Source organism: Vicugna pacos, chromosome 18 (genome assembly GCF_048564905.1).
Source record: "Vicugna pacos chromosome 18, VicPac4, whole genome shotgun sequence".
Classification (NCBI taxonomy): Eukaryota; Metazoa; Chordata; class Mammalia; order Artiodactyla; family Camelidae; genus Vicugna; species Vicugna pacos.
In genome coordinates this window covers 21,899,391-21,917,856 of record NC_133004.1, presented here as the reverse complement: position 1 = coordinate 21,917,856, position 18,466 = coordinate 21,899,391, and the positions used below count along the sequence as shown (strand labels likewise).

Here is an 18,466-nt window from a genome sequence, read left to right as displayed (position 1 = left end):
ACCTACAAAAAACATAATTTTTACTCAGGTTGGTAACAAGACATAGATGCACTGTTTGTATTCAGCATTAATCTGGAGGTTCTAGATGGCAGTATATAACAGGGCAAAGAAATGGAAGTCATAAGCATTGGACAGGAGAAACAAAATTTCACTTTTTAAAACATGTGACCTGATGCCCTACATAGACTATCCAAGAGATTCTAAGGTGGGGGAGGGTATGGCTCAAGTGGTAGAGCGCATGCTTAGCAGGTCCTGGGTTCAATCCCCAGTACCTCCTCCAGATATAAATAAATAAATAAATAAATAAATAAATAAATAAATAAATAAATAAACTCAATTGCCCTCCCCCTCACAAAACAAAAGAAAAAAAAAAGAAAAACGTGTACCAATTGGTGTGGACAAGAGATTCTAGAAAAAAATTACTAGTGTGATTAAGAACTAATAAGAGTTTAGTAAATTCATTGGATCAACCAAAGATGTGCAGGGCCAATTATAAAACTTTGCATGACAGAAGAAAATTCAAATAAATGAACAACTATACCATGTTTGTGAATAGAAAGACTTAATATTTCAATATTTGAGAAATTTTTTATTATGAAAATTTCAAAATACACAAAAGTATACAGAATTATATAATGAATCCTCAAGTGCCCATCACTCAACTTCTGTGACTATCAATTCTTGGCCAGTCTTGTTAATTTCTTTTTCCATCTACTCCTCCCAGGCATCGTATTATCCCATCTACAAATATTTCAGCCTATGCCTCTAAAATATAAGGACTATTTTAAAACATAATTGCAATATCATTATTACACACAAAAATTTAACATCAGTTTCTTAATATCATTTCTTTACCAGTCAGTATTTCAATTTCCAGTTGTCTCATTATTTTAATTTATTGGAATCAGGGTCTATACAATATCCACATGGCAATGGGTTATTATGTTTCTTAAGTCTCTTAACCTGCAGGATTTCCCTTCATCTACATTATGTTTTTTTTTCCTTTGAAATTTATTTGCTGAAGAAGTCCAAGTTGCGTGTCCTGCAGAGCTTTCTGGAGTTTGGATTTTGCATAGTGTTGTATGATACACTCCTCTGTCCTCTGTTTTGCCCACTAATTGGTAGGAGAACTCACTATTAAAAAAATTTTTTTAATTGAAGTGTAGTTGATTTACAGTGTTAGTTAGGACTCACTATTTTTAAAATGGCAATTCCTCCCAAATTAACCTACAAATTCAATGCAATTCCAATCAACTATTCAATTCTTTTATGGTCCTGGAAAAACTTACCCCAAAGTTCACATGGAAGAGTAAAGGGCTGCGAATAGGCAAGACAACTTTGGAAAGGAAGAGGAATGGTGGAACTCTCCTTACTAGATATCTTCAAATTTGAAACAGTGTAATAGTGGTGGGGGACACTTAAAAATGTAGGATGTTAGGGGTGCCCCTATAAAAAAAGACCCCAGAGAGCTCCCTCACCCCTTCCACCATGTGAGGACACCATGAGAAGATAGCCACCTGTGAACCGGAAAGCATGCTCTCACCAGACACCAAATCTGCTGGCTCCTTGGATTTGCAATAGCCAAAAGGTGGAAGCCACGTAAATGTCCATCAGTGGATAAATGGATAAACAAAGTGTGATATATAACTACCATGGAGTATTATCCAGCCTTAGAAAGGGAAGAATTTCTGATAAGTGCTACAACAAAGATGAGCCTTGGAATGGTAAAGCACCACAGATGAACCACCTAGAATGGCAGTGGCTAGGAAAGGGGCAGGGAATGGGGAGTTATTGTTTGATAAATACAGTTTAAGTTTGGGAGGATGAAACAGTTGGGTGCAGATGTCATATTTAGGTGAACCATACTAAATTGTCATGGGGGTGGTCAGAAACAGTCACATGTTGGCAATTTCATTTGGCTCAACTCAATAAAAATACACATCTTACATGGTAACTGTATACACCAACTTCAGGAAAGTCGTAACTTTAGGGGAGAGAGACAGGAAATGGGAGCTTTAGTTCTATCTCAGACATGTAATTTCTTAAATAAATAAGTAAAATAAAGATCTGAAGCTGATGTGGTGAAATGTTACTGTCACCTACCTTAATAACGTAGACATGAGAGTCTATATATTATTGTCTGTGATTTGTTTGAAAATTTTCACAAATAAAAATAAAAGCAGTGAGTGGGAGAAGAAAAGTGAGTCGAGCCAGTGTAGACAGCTCAGTCAAGCAGCTTGCCTGGGAATGGAAGAGATGGGGCAGGATCAGGTTTGACTGTGGGACCACGTGTTTATGGAGGAGTCCCTGGGGGAGGGGATGAACAATTAAAGGTTCAGGAAAGGCGATGGTAGGAACCTACCCCAAGTCCTCCAGGAGAGAATCGGGGACCATTCCTGAGAGAAGGAATACATGAGGAGGGGCCTGAGTGGAGAGAAGGTTGTGGCCTGTGTTTGGGACCCCCTGGGGTCTGAGGCAGGAGGGAGCTGAATGTGCACCCGGAGCCTGAGTTGAACATTCCTCAACTCTCCCCCCTCAAGTTCCTCTCTTTCCAGTTCGACTTGTGAATCCGGGTCTCCGTTTTCTTCCTGCCAGCTCACCCCTCAGCCTCCACTTGGGAAATACCAACTACATCAAATCCAAGCCCCCAGGACCATTTCTTTTGGTGCCACCAAGCAGATTCCTTTTTCACTCTCCTAACTGGACCCCTGACTTGTTCCTTTCTGCTGGGAGCACCAGCCTCACTCCCTCCTTCCTTGTCCCTTTTCCTTCTTCCCAAATCAACCTGTTAAGAACCAGCTTGGTGGCGGAGGGCAGAGCTCAGTGGTAGAGCACATGCTCAGCATGCACCAGGTCCTGGGTCCCATCCCCAGTGCCTCCATTAAATAAATAGATAAATACTTAATAACCCCCCCAAAAAAAATTAAGAAAAAAAAAGAGAAGAACCAGCTTGACTGAGAGAGGGTTCGCATACTATATAATTCACCCAAAGTGTCGATTTCATTAATTTTTAGTATGTTCAGGTGGTGCAACAATCACCATCAATTTTAGAACATTTTCATCACCCCAAACAGAAACCCCATATCCTTCGGCTACCATCCACTCTCTCCCCCTCTCTCCATCCCCCCAAAACTGCTGACCTACTTTCTGTATGGGTTTGCCAATTCTGGACGTTGCATATAAATGGAATCATACAGTATGTGGTCTTTGGTGAATGTCTTCTTTCACAGAGCATCGTGGTTTTCAAGGCTCATCCATGTTATAGCATGTGTCAGTGCTTCATGCATCTGGCTGAATAATATTTCATCGTGTGGCTAGAACACATTATGTTTATCCATTCATCAGTTGATGGATTCAAATGGACTTGTCTCAAGAAGTCTCTTCTGATGTATTTCTATCTCTTGCTCCTCTGCCGGCTATTGAGCATTCCATAAATGGGCTTTCTTGGTGACAAGGCCTCTGAGGCTGGAAAGAGCAGGCAGCCTTATGTTTGCAGTCTGGCAACCCTTAGTGGCTCTCCTCTGAGCTTTGTTTCCTCATCTATAAAATGAGGACAATGATATCTCCTTCCAGGATTGCGGGAAGTGCTGATCCAAGTGGAGCGTGTGGCAGAGTGGCCTGGCATACAGAAGACGCTCAGTCGTGTTGGATCTCTTCTGTCTGTGTTGGCCTTGATCCCAAGCTAAGGGTGGGCAGGCAGGAACCACACTTTCTTCCTTTCTATTCCCCCATCAATGTCAGACCAAGGAGAGAAGACATAGAAAGGAAAGAAAAAGCAGGGATTAGGAAAAGCAGAGAAACTGAACAAAATGATACAAATGAGATAGAAGAAGGAACTCTTGAGCAGGGATGTTTTACGGTTGAGCTTGGTGAGTGGTTTGGCATTTGAAGACTTGTGTTTCAGGTCCAGTCCTGGCACGTCCAGGTCATTTACCTCTGGGTCATAGGGACTGGTCCCTTCAATTTCCCCCTCTGTAAAATTGGGCATGATCTATGTCATAGCTGTCCCTTGGGGGGCGATGGCATGAGCTCATGTGCCCACTGCTTTGTAAACCACTCACCCAGGGACCCCAGAGCCAGATGGTGGCCCTACTGACCCAAGGCAGGCCCTGCCTGAGGCCTCTCGGTGACCTGACACATTGTCCCCTCTGTGGAGGAGTGGCCTGGAGCTGCCTCAGGCTGAAGCCCATCCTTCTCAGTGTCCTGAGGCCTCTAGGACTCAGGGAAAGCTGACAGAGTTCATTCATTCATTCATTCATCAAATTTTGAAAACCTACCTCTTGCAGGACACTGTACTATGACTAAGACCTGGCCCTTGCCCTCAAGGGGCCGGCAGACTTCTGGCAAGAGGGACACACAGGCACATTCATATATAGGATGCTACTGGCCCCGTGTTACTCTGTGACTGCAAACACCTCCTGCCTTCTTGTGCAAACTGACTTCTTGAATGCTTCTTTTTATGATTTCCAGGGCTTGCTCTCTGGTCTCTTTGAATATATAGGGGTTTCTTTCTTTATTCTTTGCCCAAGATATTAGCACACTGGCAATGCCCTCAGGAGATTTTCAAGGGATTCTGATGGATAATTAAAAACACGAAAGATGACAAGAAATGATAGTGTGTGGTGTGTGGTATGCCCTCCCAGAAGTATGCCCACAAGTGCTGTAGGAGCCCTAAACTGGGCCAAGAGGGCTTCCTGGAGTAGGTAATATTTGAGCTGGGTCTTGGAGGATGTGTTAGAGTTTGCCAGGCATATGTATTCTTAGCACAGGGAACAACATTTGCAAAAGTACAAAAAGGTCTCAATGGTGAGAACTTTCTAGCAGCTGCGTGGGTGTGGGGGAGTGAGGGTGGGATGGAAAACGGAAGGGAAGGATGCAAGGGAGAGGGGGGGCAGTCAAGATTTTGAACACTATAAATAGAAAAAAAGGTAAAAATATCACTCAGTCTTGACACTTGAAGACAATTACTCTTTTGATGTACATATATATTTAAAACAGACTATACATGTTTTTCCCCCAGACTGTATCTATCTACCTACCTACCTACCTACCTATCTACCTATCTAATCTGTATCTTTCTTTCTTTTTCCAGTGAGTTAACTCTGGTGCTGCGTGGGGAGAAATATGGATTGCAAGGGACACTTAAGTGGGAAGCTGCTATCTAGCCACCCGGGAGATGCGAGCCGACTTTGGGGCAGTGGGATGGGGAGGAAGAGCCGTTTGCACAGGTAAAGGACCAGGGGAGGCAGGTTGGTTGGTGGGTGGAGAGAGAGGGAGGAGCCGGCGCTGACTCACAGATTTCTGGCTTAGGAAACAGGTTGTTGGTGATACCTTTCAGATAAGGACTTCGGATGAAGCGCCCGGCAAGTTTTGAGAAGCAGATAAGAAACTGAGATGTGTGAACACCTTAGATGTGGGGGGAACTGGGAGTGAGTGGCCGCGCGGACCAGTCACCCCGGGACCCCACACCTGTCTGGAGCACCTGCGGGGGCCAGGTGATCGTCCGGGGCGGGGAGCACACCCAGACCGTCGAGGTCCTAAGCCCTGATGTAATAAGGGGCCTTCTGGGCCTGATGCAGGCTGAGCGCGGCCAGCTGGGGGGGCAGCGCTCACCACTTCCCGGTGCAGGTGGGGGTGTCGGACCTAGGGCCCCGTCACATCGGGCTGGGGAACAAGGGCTCAGTGAGCGGTGCCCACTTCACATGGGGGGAGTTCGAATCCCTGCCCTGTCGCTTCCTGCCTCAGTTTCCCCATCATGCAGATCATGCGCTCTCAGACGGACCCGGGAGCAGTCTGTAAGCCGCAGAGGACACGACACATCGCTGGATCTGGCGAGGAAAAGTGGCCAGGCCTGACTACCGAGGAGGGTCGTGGGCAGGGACGTGAGGAGTCAGGACCCCGCGGAGTCGCCCCGCGGGACAGGCGGGCCTACCCGCGCCGACTCCGTGCCTGGGGGTCCGGCTCGCGGCCAGGCCGCAGCCCTCGAGCTCGCCGCCCAGTCGCCGTCAGAACAAAAGTGGCGGCGGTGCCCGGCGTCCCGCAGGCCCGGCCCTAGCTGGGCAGCCCAGCCGCCCCACCGCGGGGCTGCACCGCGCACAGCGCCGCGCCTTCGGTCCTTTCCGCCCGAGCGCGCTCGGCTCTTTCCGCCGCGGCCGGCGCAGGTGGAGGGGGCGGGGCGGGGGCCGTGCGTGGTGACGCCGCGGGGGGGTGACGCACCGGCGTGCCCCGCCCCCTCCCCCTCCCCGTTCAGGCTCTGGAAAGAGAAGAAAAAAAACTTTCTTTTTTTTTTAATTGAGGAATCAACAGCCGCCATCTTGTCGCGGACCCGACCGGGGCTTCGAGCGCGATCTACTCGGCCCCGCCGGTCCCGGGCCCCACAACCGCCCGCGCACCCCGCTCCGCCCGGCCGGCCCGTTCCGCCCGGCCCTCGGCGCCCGCTCCAGCGGCCCCGCTCGCCTCTCGGCTCGGCCTCCCGGAGCCGCGGCGGCGGCGGCGGCGGCAGCGGCGGCGGCGGCGGCGGCGGCGGAACGGGGGGTGGGGGGGCCGCGGCGGCGGCGGCGGCGGCCCCGCTTCGCGCATTGTTTTTTCTTACGGCGACGGCGGCGGCGGGCCGCGGGCGGAGAGCGGAGCCCGGAGCCCCCCGGTCGTCGGGCCGCGAGCGAATTAATTAAGTGGGGCGCGGGGGGGGGGAGCGAGGCGGCGGCGCGGCGGCGGCACCATGTTCCTGGGGATTGCCTGAGCCGCCCGGCCGGGCGCCGTCGCTGCCAGCCGGGCCCGGGGGGGCGGCCGGGCCGCCGGGGCGCCCCCGCCGCGGAGTGTCGCGCTCGGGAAGCGGGCAGGGGATGAGGGGGCCGCGGCCGGCGGCGGCGGCGGCGGCGGCGGCCGGGGGCGGGCGGTGAGCGCTGCGGGGCGCTGTTGCTGTGGCTGAGATTTGGCCGCCGCCTCCCCCACCCGGCCCTGCGCCCTCCCTCTCCCTCGGCGCTCGCTCGCGGCTCGCGGCTAGCGCTCGCTCCTCTCCCCTCGCAGCCGGCCGGGGCCGGCGCCGACCCCCGCCCCGGAGCCCTCGCCGGCCCGGCCGCCCGCGCTCGGGGCTGTTTTCGCGAGCAGGTGAAAATGGCCGAGAACTTGCTGGACGGACCGCCCAACCCCAAACGAGCCAAACTCAGCTCGCCCGGCTTCTCGGCGAATGACAGCACAGGTGAGGAGGGGGCCGGGCGAGGGGCAGGGGCCCCGGGGGTTGCTGTCAGCCCCACCCGGAGGTTAGTGCCGCCGGAGGACCCGAAATCGGCGGCGGGCGTGCGGGGCCCCTGGAGCGGCGGCCGGCGCAGCCCCTTTCCCGGGACCCCCGCCGCAGAGGGGGAAGTTTGTCGAAAGACTGTTATGGGGCCCGAGTGGGGCGGCATACGCCCGGGTGCACTCAAATCTCCCGGAGTTGATGAGCCCTCCTCGCGTGGAGCCCGAGTGGTACTTCCAGGGAGGAAAAGTAAAGTGAGTGGAGCGTGTTTTTTCTGCGTGGTACTTCCACACGCCTCCGTTCGCCGTCGTGTGTGTCCGCACACGCGTGGCTGTCTGGAGGTATGACAGCGGAGGGTACGTTTGCTAGTGAGAGAAGGAAATCATCCAGCCGAAAGGGGACCCGAAGTGTTTTCGGAATCGGTAACACATTCTCAAGGCTGCGACCAAAAGGCACTCATAGCAGCAGGCCCGCCTATGAGTTACGACTTAGAAGTTTCTTGGAATGTGCTCCTTGGGAATATGCTTAGTAGTTATTTTGAAAACTTGTTGGTCACCTAAGTCATTCCACTTTTCACAGCCCCAAACTTAGTTAGCAAGATGTCTTAAAGGTTGCTGTGGTGTGTTTAATTTCACGTGTTAACTTCGGAAGAAAGTTAAATAGCATATTTCATCTGGGCTGCAGTCTCCGTGTGAGCTTGTGTTGTTTCTACCGTGTAGCAGAATTAAAAAATTATGTTAAGGAATGTAGGAATTAAAGGCCCCCCCCCCAATTTTTTTAAAGTAGGATACTGAATAAATCATTCTTTTAAACAGCTTCCCCCAAAACTTTCTTAGGTGATCGTATCAGTTACCTAAGAGAAGTATTTTAGTTCTCTGTTTCTTTAGTAATCCTAGGTTGTTCTGGGCTGGTTCATGGTAGCATTATGAACTAGCTGTATTTCCTCTCAGAGCTCTCCTTTGCAGTAAAAACTTGTGCGCTGCCGCAAACGAATGGATCTCCAGCGCAGCTTGCATTGCTCTACTACAGTCTTGCAGTCGCAGCATCTGAAAATCAGTTTATAATGGATGGGTCCAAACTGAATTATATTGCTGCAGCAGTGCCTTCAGATTTGCAGTAGACACACACAGCTGTTCAACTTGTTCACATATTTCTGTGACTGACCACTAGCATTTTTCTCCTAGTTGTTTAAAAACCTATTTCTACTGTTGAAACAAAACTTGAATTTTGTGGCTTCAGTTTTAATACAGTTTCTGACTAGTAGTTAATGTAGAAGTGAGATAATTTTTAAAAAATCATAAGGAGATTCTTGTCTAGTTGAAATAAAATTTAACAGTGGAGAGGAGTCAGTGGCAAGTCATGTCAAGTAAATAATACTGCTCTTTTTAAAAAATTGATGAAGAGTTGAATTTGATGTTAATCTTGTAAAAAATCAGTTCACCAGAAGTGAGAAATGTGGAAACAACCATGATTTAAATACCCTGATTTTACAGCATGAGAAAACTATAATTTTAGTGCAGAGTAGATCTCTTTTGCTTCATTAGTCTTGGCACTTTTCAGTGAAAAATCTCTAATCATATGAAACATAGATTACGCTCTACAAGTTCAGCGTTGAAGCTTGTCCTTTGAAACTGGTAACTTTTGAATGGCTTTGCAGCTTTGCTATTGTTGAATGAGGTTATTGTAGATTTTGTTTTATAAAGAGGTACAAATTAGTAACATGAGACTTAACAGAAGGGCTTGTCCCACTATATACTTTTAGCAGTTTTCAAGATAGCGCCCAAAGGATGGCTTTTTTGACAGTTCCATTATTGGATGGTCAGATATTTACTTTATGTGCTGCTAATCACAGCAAAGTTTATCAGAAGGGATTTTCTACTTCTGACCACTTTTTCCCCTTTCCTATTCTGATCCTTGTAAAGCACTGGGGCTCTTTTACTTTTCCAAATGTTCAACAAAAAACTCAGTTTTTAATAGCTGTGTTTAAATAATCCAAAGAATAAATTCACCATTATATTTATATCGGGTCCTTGGTTGCACATTTCATCGTCATCACATTACTGCAAGAAGGTCTTAGTGTGGGGGGGCTGTGAACGGGATCATCATTGAGCATGTTAAACAAGGTACAGCCTTGTCTCTGGTAATTACTAGTCTAAAACAGATCTTAAGGATGTATAGCAAAGCAAAGAAAGCACTAAAGGAATTACATTGCACACAATCAAAGGAGTGATGGCATTTGGTTAGATGGAAAAGTGAGGAGAGACCTGGGAATATTTCTTGAGAGAATAAACCTCATTTTAGTGAGGGGATGTTTGTTTCTGGCTTCTAGGGTAAAATTGGACCAGGCAGAGCAAGGTGTGTTCCCTGCTTATGTGATAAAATTTGAAGGGGGCGGGGAACACTGTTCATGGGAAGAGCTGAGGGGTTAGGAGGAGGCCTTGGTGGCCTGAGAAACAGAAGTGACTTGGATTGCCACGATGCAGCGCATATTTCTGGGGACTGGCCTGTGGAGCCATCGGTGTCAGCTGAGTGTCCGGGGAAGGCAGTGAGCGCAGAGAACAGTACATCTGATGCTGGGGAGTAAGTAACCAGCTAGGATGCTGCCTGCAGGGCGCTTGCAGTCTAGCAGGGGGAGCATTGCTGTACATACACTCCAGTGAGGTTGGTGGCCTCTTTGATAAATGCCATCGCCACCGGTGACAGAAGGGACAGGTCACTGCAGGCTGGGGAGATCATGGAGGGTTTCTGAGGAGAGCGTGCAGAGGTGATGCCAAAATAGGGAATGTACCCCAAAGAAAGATATCAAGGGGAAGAAGGAAAAACGGTACTTTTCCCTCAACCCAGGCTTTTCTTCTGGAGTGGTGCAGAATTTGATAGTATCAGATGTTGTTGAAGTAGCATTTTCTTGTTTTACGTTGAAGGCATAAATGCTTTCTCACAAATGTCATCTTCCTTTACTTGGCACCCTTTATAAGAAGTAGGACTTAGTGTTACCAGTGTATAGCTAGTTGTGTGTTTTAGAAACTTTTTTATTTAATACGTCCAAATTAAAACAGCATTTTCGTGTCTTTTAGCAGCAGAGATTCATGATTTAGCAGTGTAGGAGAAATAAATATCTAGGCAAGTAGGGTTTTTTTGGTCAGCTTTATTGAGGCCAAATTTACATTCAACAAATAGACTAAAAAAGTTTTTTAATGCTGTCTTCTGAAAATTGAACATGGGTATATTTCATCCTGTGCCCTAAGCAACTGTGATTACATTTTATTACATACATCCCTTTACATGCAATAGAAAACTGTATTTAAAGAAACTTGGTGTTAAATAAGGTTACCAAGCAAAATGCCTTTTACAATAAAATGATGACATTTTACATTTATGTATCAGAGTGCTTTTCTCCCCATCACTTTAGTTTGGTCCTCACAGCATCCTGTGAAGGTAGGAAGGGAGGATACTGTTCCTTCCAATTCCAGGTAAGGAACCAGACTTGATAGAGGTGATCTGCCCAAAGTAACGTAAAAGGTGAAAACCAGAACCAAACCTAGATCATTAAAGTAAATAATTCTGTATATTCATTATGTAAATCTACATCCATAAAATGGGATTTACTTGGATCATGGACCAGGAGACTGCATTACTTAAAAAGTTTCAATAGTGTCACTCCAACAAGTGAATTAAGTTCCTATGGGGAAAGTTTGTCAGCAGCTATGGAGGGAGACGGGAATGTGTTCTTCCTATCAGGGGCCTGGGGCAGGGGCTCCGCCACTTTCATCTCTTTCTGGTGCAGCAAGTGTTACCTGAGGCCTACACTATGTGGTCTCACCTTCCTGTTTATGGCAGTGGATAGTTCAGGACCAGTCAAGTGATTTTTTTACTGAGTTCTGGCTAAATATGAAATGTGAGTTTTTGTAGAGACTTCTAGGGCTGGGCTTTTCATGACTTTGCTTTTTTTGGTAGAAGAATAGAGATTTTTGAATAACCATGAGAAGTGTGAGAACAGTGGCCCCGTTTGAAGTTCCTAGGGAAGGCGGTAAGTATGAACCCCACCAAGAGCACCTTCACAGTGGATCAAAGGATTGAGAAGCATTCCTGTTTGACGTTTAAATTTGACTCTATAACTCTTAAATGTGATTGGAAATGACTTATAAAGGGGCTGAGGCTTTATCCCACAGCTGGAAGTTGATGCTTAGATTGTTAGCCTGTGTCTTTACAACTTTTAACTTGTGCCACTGTAGTTATGTGACAAAATACGCGGTTACTTGGGGCTACATAAGTGCCAACTTTGTATTTTTACTTAATGTGTTTGAAAACAAAATAGTTAAAAATGATTTTGCCGAAGTATGCCTTCCCTTGTTAAGATGAAATGTTCCTTGTTGTGAGTTGTTCAAGATTAGGAAAACTTGCTTTAAGCCACTTTAGTTCTTGGGGTAACATTAGTCAGGACCACCTCTTTTTCTCATTCAAATCAGCACTCCGAGTATATTCCAAGAGCACGGGAAGAGATGTTGCTCAATAAAGTCTTCTTGCTCGAACGAAGTTGGGCAGAGGTGGGGCTGTTCTTGAGCCCTCCCCGAGCCTTAGAGTGCTGCTGGGCTGCGGGTCTTGGAGAGAGGGGCTGCAGTTTGCACCATTCCCAGACCGTTTTTATGTAATACATGGGTCAGCAAATTTCTTTCTGTAAAGGGCCAGAGGACATATTTTCGGCTTTGCAGGCCATATGGTCTCTGTCGCAGCTGCTGAACACTGCCGTTTTGAAGGGAAAGCAGCTCTGGACAGTACTTAGGCGGGTGTGCACTGCTGTGTGTCAGTAAAACTAGTAAAACCATTGCTACAAAAATCAGCAGCCGAGGAGGTTTGGCTCTCAGGCCACAGTTTGTGAGCCTGATGTATGTGGGGCTAAGGCTTTGAGGATCCTCAGTTTTCTCATCTGAAAAATAGAAATAATGACCATTCCCATCTCAAAGGGCGATGACGAAGGTAGAATGAGATGATGAGTGAGAAGCGCCTGGTCTGGAGTGGATGCTCGGTGCCTGGTGCCTGCGCTGTCCTGACCAGGGAAAGTGGGTGCACCCTTGTAGGCCAGACCTGCTGAGAGTGCTCGTCCAATTGGACCGGGACACCTTTGCTGATAATTCTGGAAGCGATAGTCATGGTGTGACTTCACATAGGCCCACAGCAGGCTGACCTGCTGTAGTGCAGCACACTCAGAGTGTATAGCCCAGAATTCTTTAATCAATACTATTGATTATTTGCCTTTACTTTCACTTATATTTTTTTAATACAAACGTGATGGCTGTGAAATTTTAAAGTTTAAAAACTTAAGGAGTGTATATGTTCTGAAAATTCTTACTCATTTTGAAGCGTATTAAGCAGTGAACAGATATGTGATTCTGTTTCTTAACTGTGTGTATTACGGTTCAGTCCGAGGTACCCCTTCTACAGCAGCAGTGTGCAAAGGATTCTGGTGATGCATCTAAGTAGTTTAGAACTGTGTTGACAAGATAAGACTTAGAGGCAAAACTTGAGAAAAGAATACAAAATGCAATCAAGTGCCAAAATGCGAGTCAGAAAGGGCAATCCAAGAAGACTTCATTTATCCACCTGCTGTTTACTGACTGTCCCGTGTGCAGAAGCCTAGGGCTGTGTGTCCAAGTGGATGTGGCACCTGAGGCAGGCCTTGGGGATGGGCAAGGGGCCTTGACTGGGGGGCTCTTAGTGCTTCTGTACCCTGGTGCCCCCTGGGGTTCCGTCGCTGAGCCAGAGCGGGGAGCCAGACAGTTGGGGAAGCTTGCTGGTTTTCTGTGCCTCTGTGTGTTGGGAAGAGCACTCTGGCCACTCAGAGAGTTTCGTCTTTGTGGGTTTGATCTCAGCACGTGGCTTGCATCTAAGTCTTTTCAGATTGTTTCAGATGGTCTCTCATAAGCTCTCCAACTCCTGGCCATGCCCTCCGTTTTTCATCACACGTGCCCCATGTTCCATGAGCCCACTCGGCAGCCTTGAGAATACTGTCCCATGCCTGATGGGCTGCCCTAGTCTGGTGTGGGTGGCATCCACAACTCCTGCGAAAATCTAATTAATTACGTATAAGCTCAGTTTTCAGGAATTGCCACATTGCAGCAGATCACTGATGCAGCACATCAGCACTTGCACCAGTGCCTTTCGGGGGCTTTTGCGTGTTCAGCTTTACATAGGAGCTGTGATTCGCTGACCGGAGGGTGGGAAAGAGCCATGTGCAAGGTTGTCCACCTAGAGCTTCGACTTGAGACGTGAATCAGAGATTGGGGGTGGGGGGTTCTTTAGGAAAGGCATAGAAATAAGCAAAAGTGGCTCTTTTTTTCCCAGATTCTTAGACAATATACAGAATGATTGTTGCTGACTTAGAAAAATCTGCCTTTAGGGTGTTTTCTCGTTCTAAATTTGGGAAGCAAGGCTATTTTTGAGCTCTGTGTCTAAAAGTCAAATTCCTTTCTTTTTAAACCTTACCCTTAGAAAGACTTGGATATCATCCCGTGTGACATTTTCCCCCGTGTTTCATTTCCATTAATCAAAAGAGTATTTAGCTGAACTATTGCTAAGAATAGTAAAATCTAATGGTGAAAAAATTTTCACTTGGTTAAATCGACTTTCCTATTTCTAAATGTCCCGTCTGCTACTGTTTGAAAATCTCTTAATTTGCCAGTCTTTCTAACATACCTGTGCCTTACTGTATATAGTAGGTGTTTCTTAATAGTTGTAGCTGTTTAATGGGGTTATACAATTCTGTTGTAAAGCAATATCTTTTTATTTTTCAGAAGCTTCCCTTTGCACTGCCCCCACATATTTTGGATTTTTCTTATCAAAACTGTACTACCTATATGAGTTTAGATTTTGTAGTTAGAATAACCAGTGAAGTAGCAAGAAATAAGTTCCTATTCTTTTTTCTAGCCTATAGAGTGAAGCTTGTGCAGTGTTTAAGTAAATGGATTTTGGTATTTGATTACAAACTGAATGCTGACACTTAGGAACTGTAGAACTGTATCAAATAATTAGGGTTTGCTCTGGCAATTATGGACTATACAAGTTTGACCCAATTTCTCTGGATTAAAATATTTTGAGTATTTGTCACCTGCTTAAAAGTAGAACCTTCTAACCATGACTCAGAGTTGAAGGAAATGTCAGAGCTTTTTATACAGGGAGGCAGGCAACGTGGTAGTAAGGAGTGTGACCTCCAATCAGAGTGGACGCTGAATCTTAGCTTCCAACTCATCAGCTCTGTGACTTGGGCCAGTGACTTTACATTTGAGTTTTGTTTGGGAGGGTGGATCTCATCTCTAAAAGGGATTTTTTTTTTCCTCTAGAATTTTCCATTTCTTCTCACTTTGATTAGCTTTGTATATTGGGCCCCTGTGATTCCTGGCATATAGCAGGTTGTGGCAACTATTATTACTGTTTCATTGTGTGGGAAAATACTAGATGTCACCTGCCTCTTGGACTGGTGAGGTTGGGGTTGATGTAGGGGAGGGGTCTGACTCAGAACCAAATCCATGGATGTTTCTCGCTGAGTCCGTGGGAAGATGTGGCCCCTGCCAGATCTGCTTTGAGCACCAAGGGCTGGTACAGTCTCAGTACCAGCTTGCAAAGGAATGAGTTAGAGGCTGAGATTCAGGACTCCCATAAAACAGGTGGTAGTTTGACACACTTTCCTCAGTTTGTGTTTGAAGTTAAAAACTGTTCCTCATTGGAAAATTTAAGTCTAAATGAAACTGTTTTTCTAGTATTGTTTCAGAACAGGGACTTGATTTAGGTTAGGACCTGCCGAAAAAAGAAAATGAACACGGAGAAATTATAGTCTTTTCTTTTTTAGAAAACAGAGTTTGGGGAGAAAATGGCCTTGGGATCACTATCCTGTTTGGTCAGGTTGATTGGTTGAAAGAAATACCAGTGAAGTTTAACTTCCTCTTTGGCTCAGCGACCACTGAGCTTGGAAGGAGCAGGCTCTGCTCCTCACTGTACTGAGGGGATTTTCTCTTCCTACGAATTTTCTCTTCCTGCGTTCACTGTTTTCCCGTTCTTCTGGTTATTTTAGGCATGGTGATATATGAGTTTTACTAATAAAAATGGCCCCATGGTGGACAAAGAATGCCCCCTCCCCATTTGTGGTTATCTTTACATTAAATCTTACTTACATTTTATTTAGTTGGTAATTTTTATTGAGAATAACAAAAAGGCATAAAATATTGGTAGATTTTCTGTGTCATTTTGTTTGGGCCTCTGCTGCTGTTGTGACTGGCGTTTGTTTGAAGAGCACAACCTGCCCAGAGTTGAACTTCTCTTTTAAACAATCTCTGGTGGGATTATTCAGGTTACTGAGAGAGAATTCAGTGTTTGGGCTCTCACTGGTGACTTTCTCAATCTTTGAAAGTTTAAGGAAAAATTGGTCCCATCCCAACAGTAAGAGTGGATTTGGACATTTCCTTTGAAACACCAGCATTCTCGTAGTAATCTCTAAGTCAGCGCTGTCAGTGAAACGTTCTGTGATGATGGCCGTGTTCCATATCTGCACTCCCACTACTGAAACGACTAGGCTCCTGTGGCTATTGAGTACTTGAACTGAAGATGTGACTAACTGCGGGTAGTGACCTTAACCCTGAGACCTGAGGATGAATAGGAGATAGGAGTACTGTTCCAGGCACAGGGAACAGCATAAATAGCAAGTGTGAAGGTCTGGAGGTATACACTTTTGAACATGTAAAGTTTTTGCAAAAGCCAGTTTTGTTTTTGGTTTACATTCAATGGATACCATTTAGAGGCAATGTGGTCTTGCCTCTGGAAGGTGGAGACTGCTGGTGTCACCTTGCTCTGGGGAGTCAGGTGGGCCCGGGCTCCATCTCAGCTGTACCACTGTCCATCTGTTCTTTTGTTCAATAAATATTAAATCCTTATGTAATTCAAATTATATGTGCTTATTATGGGTGGGACACTGCAAGGCTGTGGTGATAACAGGGGTGGCTCTGACCTCTTGCAACTCAGAGTGCAGTGGTGTGGGCAGACAGTCTAGCAGTCTCACCAATGCCTGTCTAATTGCAAGCTAGAATCAGTGTTGTGACAGGAAGGAACCAGGTGCTTCAGGCTGGGTGGTTAGGGAAACTTCTTAGAGGAAGGGCGCTGGAGCTCGTTGCAGGACAGACTATCAGGGGGAGCCAGGCAAGCCGAGTGGAGAGCCTGCAGTGTCAAATGAGGGAGTCCAGACCATCCTTTTAGGGCTTAAAAAACAAAACAAAATTTTAGAAACCATCACTTCCAGGGTGATTGGAGGAAGCGACTGTGATTTGTTCTCCAGAAGTCTAGATCATCTTTTTCCAAGCTGTATTTTCCTGCCCAGGTTCATATCTGCAGGCAGAGTTGACACCAGCCTTCTCTCCCCCCAGCCCCTATTTGTGGGAGGAAAAAGACCCCACAGGAAGCAGCTTAAGAATCAGAACTACAGTTGACCATTGAACAATGCAGGAGTTGGGGCACCAGCCCCCCCCCCAAATCCACATATACTTTGCCTTCTGTATACTTGTTTCCTGCATGTTATCGTGCCCTCCCTTTGCAGTGCCTCTGTATCTCCAGTTCTGCATCCTCAGATTCGACCAACTGCAGATCGTGTACTGCTGTAGTGTTTACTGTAACCTGCGTATAAGTGGATCCATGCAGTCCAAACCTTTGTTTGAAAGTCAACTGTAGTGTTGTTATTTAAGGTATCAGAAAATTTTTGTACAAACAGGAGAATTTTCTTTAAAAAGTTTTAAAAATTTTTTTGACTGGGTAACATGTTCTTAGGGTTCCACAAAGTAGAAGAGAATGTTCAGTGAAAATCCTTCCTCTCCTATTTCCAGAGCCTTCCAGTTCCCCTTCCCACAGGCAGCTAATGTTTCTTGTATATCATTTTAGAGATGCGCTGTGTGTATATAAGAACATGCTTTCTCTTCTTGCTGCTGCTTCCCAAAGTGACCCATTATATATATTGTCCCACTGTAAGTGCATTTCAGGCTGCTAAATATCTTAGAGCTGTTGAACTGTCAATATTTGAAAAACAGGCTTCATTCTGAAAAAAAAAAAACCCTTTTTTTAGTGGTGAAATGTTTTGATGCTGTACTTAAATAACATAAAATGACTTTTTTGCTTTTTCTACACTTTATAAATAGGAAAATTGAAATTTTAGAAATTAATTTCGTGCCATTTTGAAGAGTATTAGAGGTTTTGTTACTGTCATCTTATTGCGCATTGGGCAGCCATGGTTCACACCAAAGTTCTATTTATAGTTTCCCAGTTTCTGGAAAAGATTCTCTAAACCTCTGGTTTTTATTGACCACCTTATTAGTTGATATACAAATATCTGTAGCTTAACAGCCAACTTTTATACCAAGGAATAAAGTAAAAATCAGTCTCCTGCTTGGTAGGACTTCTACGGCCTATCATATTAGCTCCACACCTTTTTGTTAGTTTGGTTAATCTAGATATTGCAGAGCACTGAAAGTGATCCAGAAGTCCTTCAGAAGAGGGGAAGCTGAGTCCTCTGCCATTGCAGCTCTGGGGAGGAAGAATGATGGTATTTAAGAGGGATGATAAGTTTGAGAATCATTAAATAAAAAATCAGGCTGGAGAACGAAAGTGATAATTAGATCCTTTTCAGGGTTAAAAAGGTATATACTCCTGTGTGCATAGGAGATTTTCAGAAGGAAATCTCTGGAAATTGTTTTTCTTGGACGTGAGGGGCTGGGGATGGGATGGGTGCTCACTTCTTTTCACTTTATGTTTTTCTGAATGCTTTTTAAAAAACATAAATATATTATTTTTAAAACAAAAAATTAGTTTAAGAGTAAACCAAATCCAAAGGAAAACATCTTTAATATTTGTGACTAGAAGAATCTGTTAAATGGTGAGAACTGGAGTTTTGGTTAATTCCTATTGTGGAACCTTTAGACCTTTAGCGAGAATTATTTGAACAAAGTGTGAATTAACTTAGAGGTGTTGTCCAGAGATAGGGAAACATGACTGTGTTTCAGTGTGCTGTCCAACCTTCACTTCCTCTGTCACAAGCTCTGATTTTAACAGAATCCTTTTATTAGAGGTTTCTTCATTGATGTGCTGAAAGCTACAAAACCTGACATCCAACTAATGTTTCTTTGAGTATATTGAAATAATGTCAGCTTTCCTGACTTGAGCAGCATTTATCTTAAAACTACTGCATTGGGTACAAAATATGTGTAG

The 18,466-nt window shown here is 45.5% G+C and overlaps 1 protein-coding gene and 1 long non-coding RNA gene across 3 annotated transcripts in view; one reads left to right on the top strand and one right to left on the bottom strand.

The window, feature by feature from the left end:
* Window positions 1-568: 568 nt before the first annotated feature.
* LOC140686928 (uncharacterized) lies at window positions 569-5,481 on the bottom strand. The gene is made up of 2 exons (XR_012060933.1): window positions 5,332-5,481; window positions 569-3,720 (listed from the first exon to the last, which is right to left on the bottom strand). It is a non-coding gene; the product is annotated as an uncharacterized lncRNA (long non-coding RNA).
* An 804-nt stretch (window positions 5,482-6,285) lies between these two features.
* Window positions 6,286-18,466, top strand: part of CREBBP (CREB binding protein) — a 116,920-nt gene continuing 104,739 nt past the window's right edge. For both annotated transcript variants that reach the window (XM_072942584.1, XM_072942582.1), the window contains exon 1: window positions 6,286-7,198. In XM_072942584.1, coding sequence (XP_072798685.1) covers window positions 7,114-7,198 — 85 coding nt within the window. In that variant the 5' untranslated portion in view covers window positions 6,286-7,113. The remainder of the gene's footprint in view (window positions 7,199-18,466) is intronic.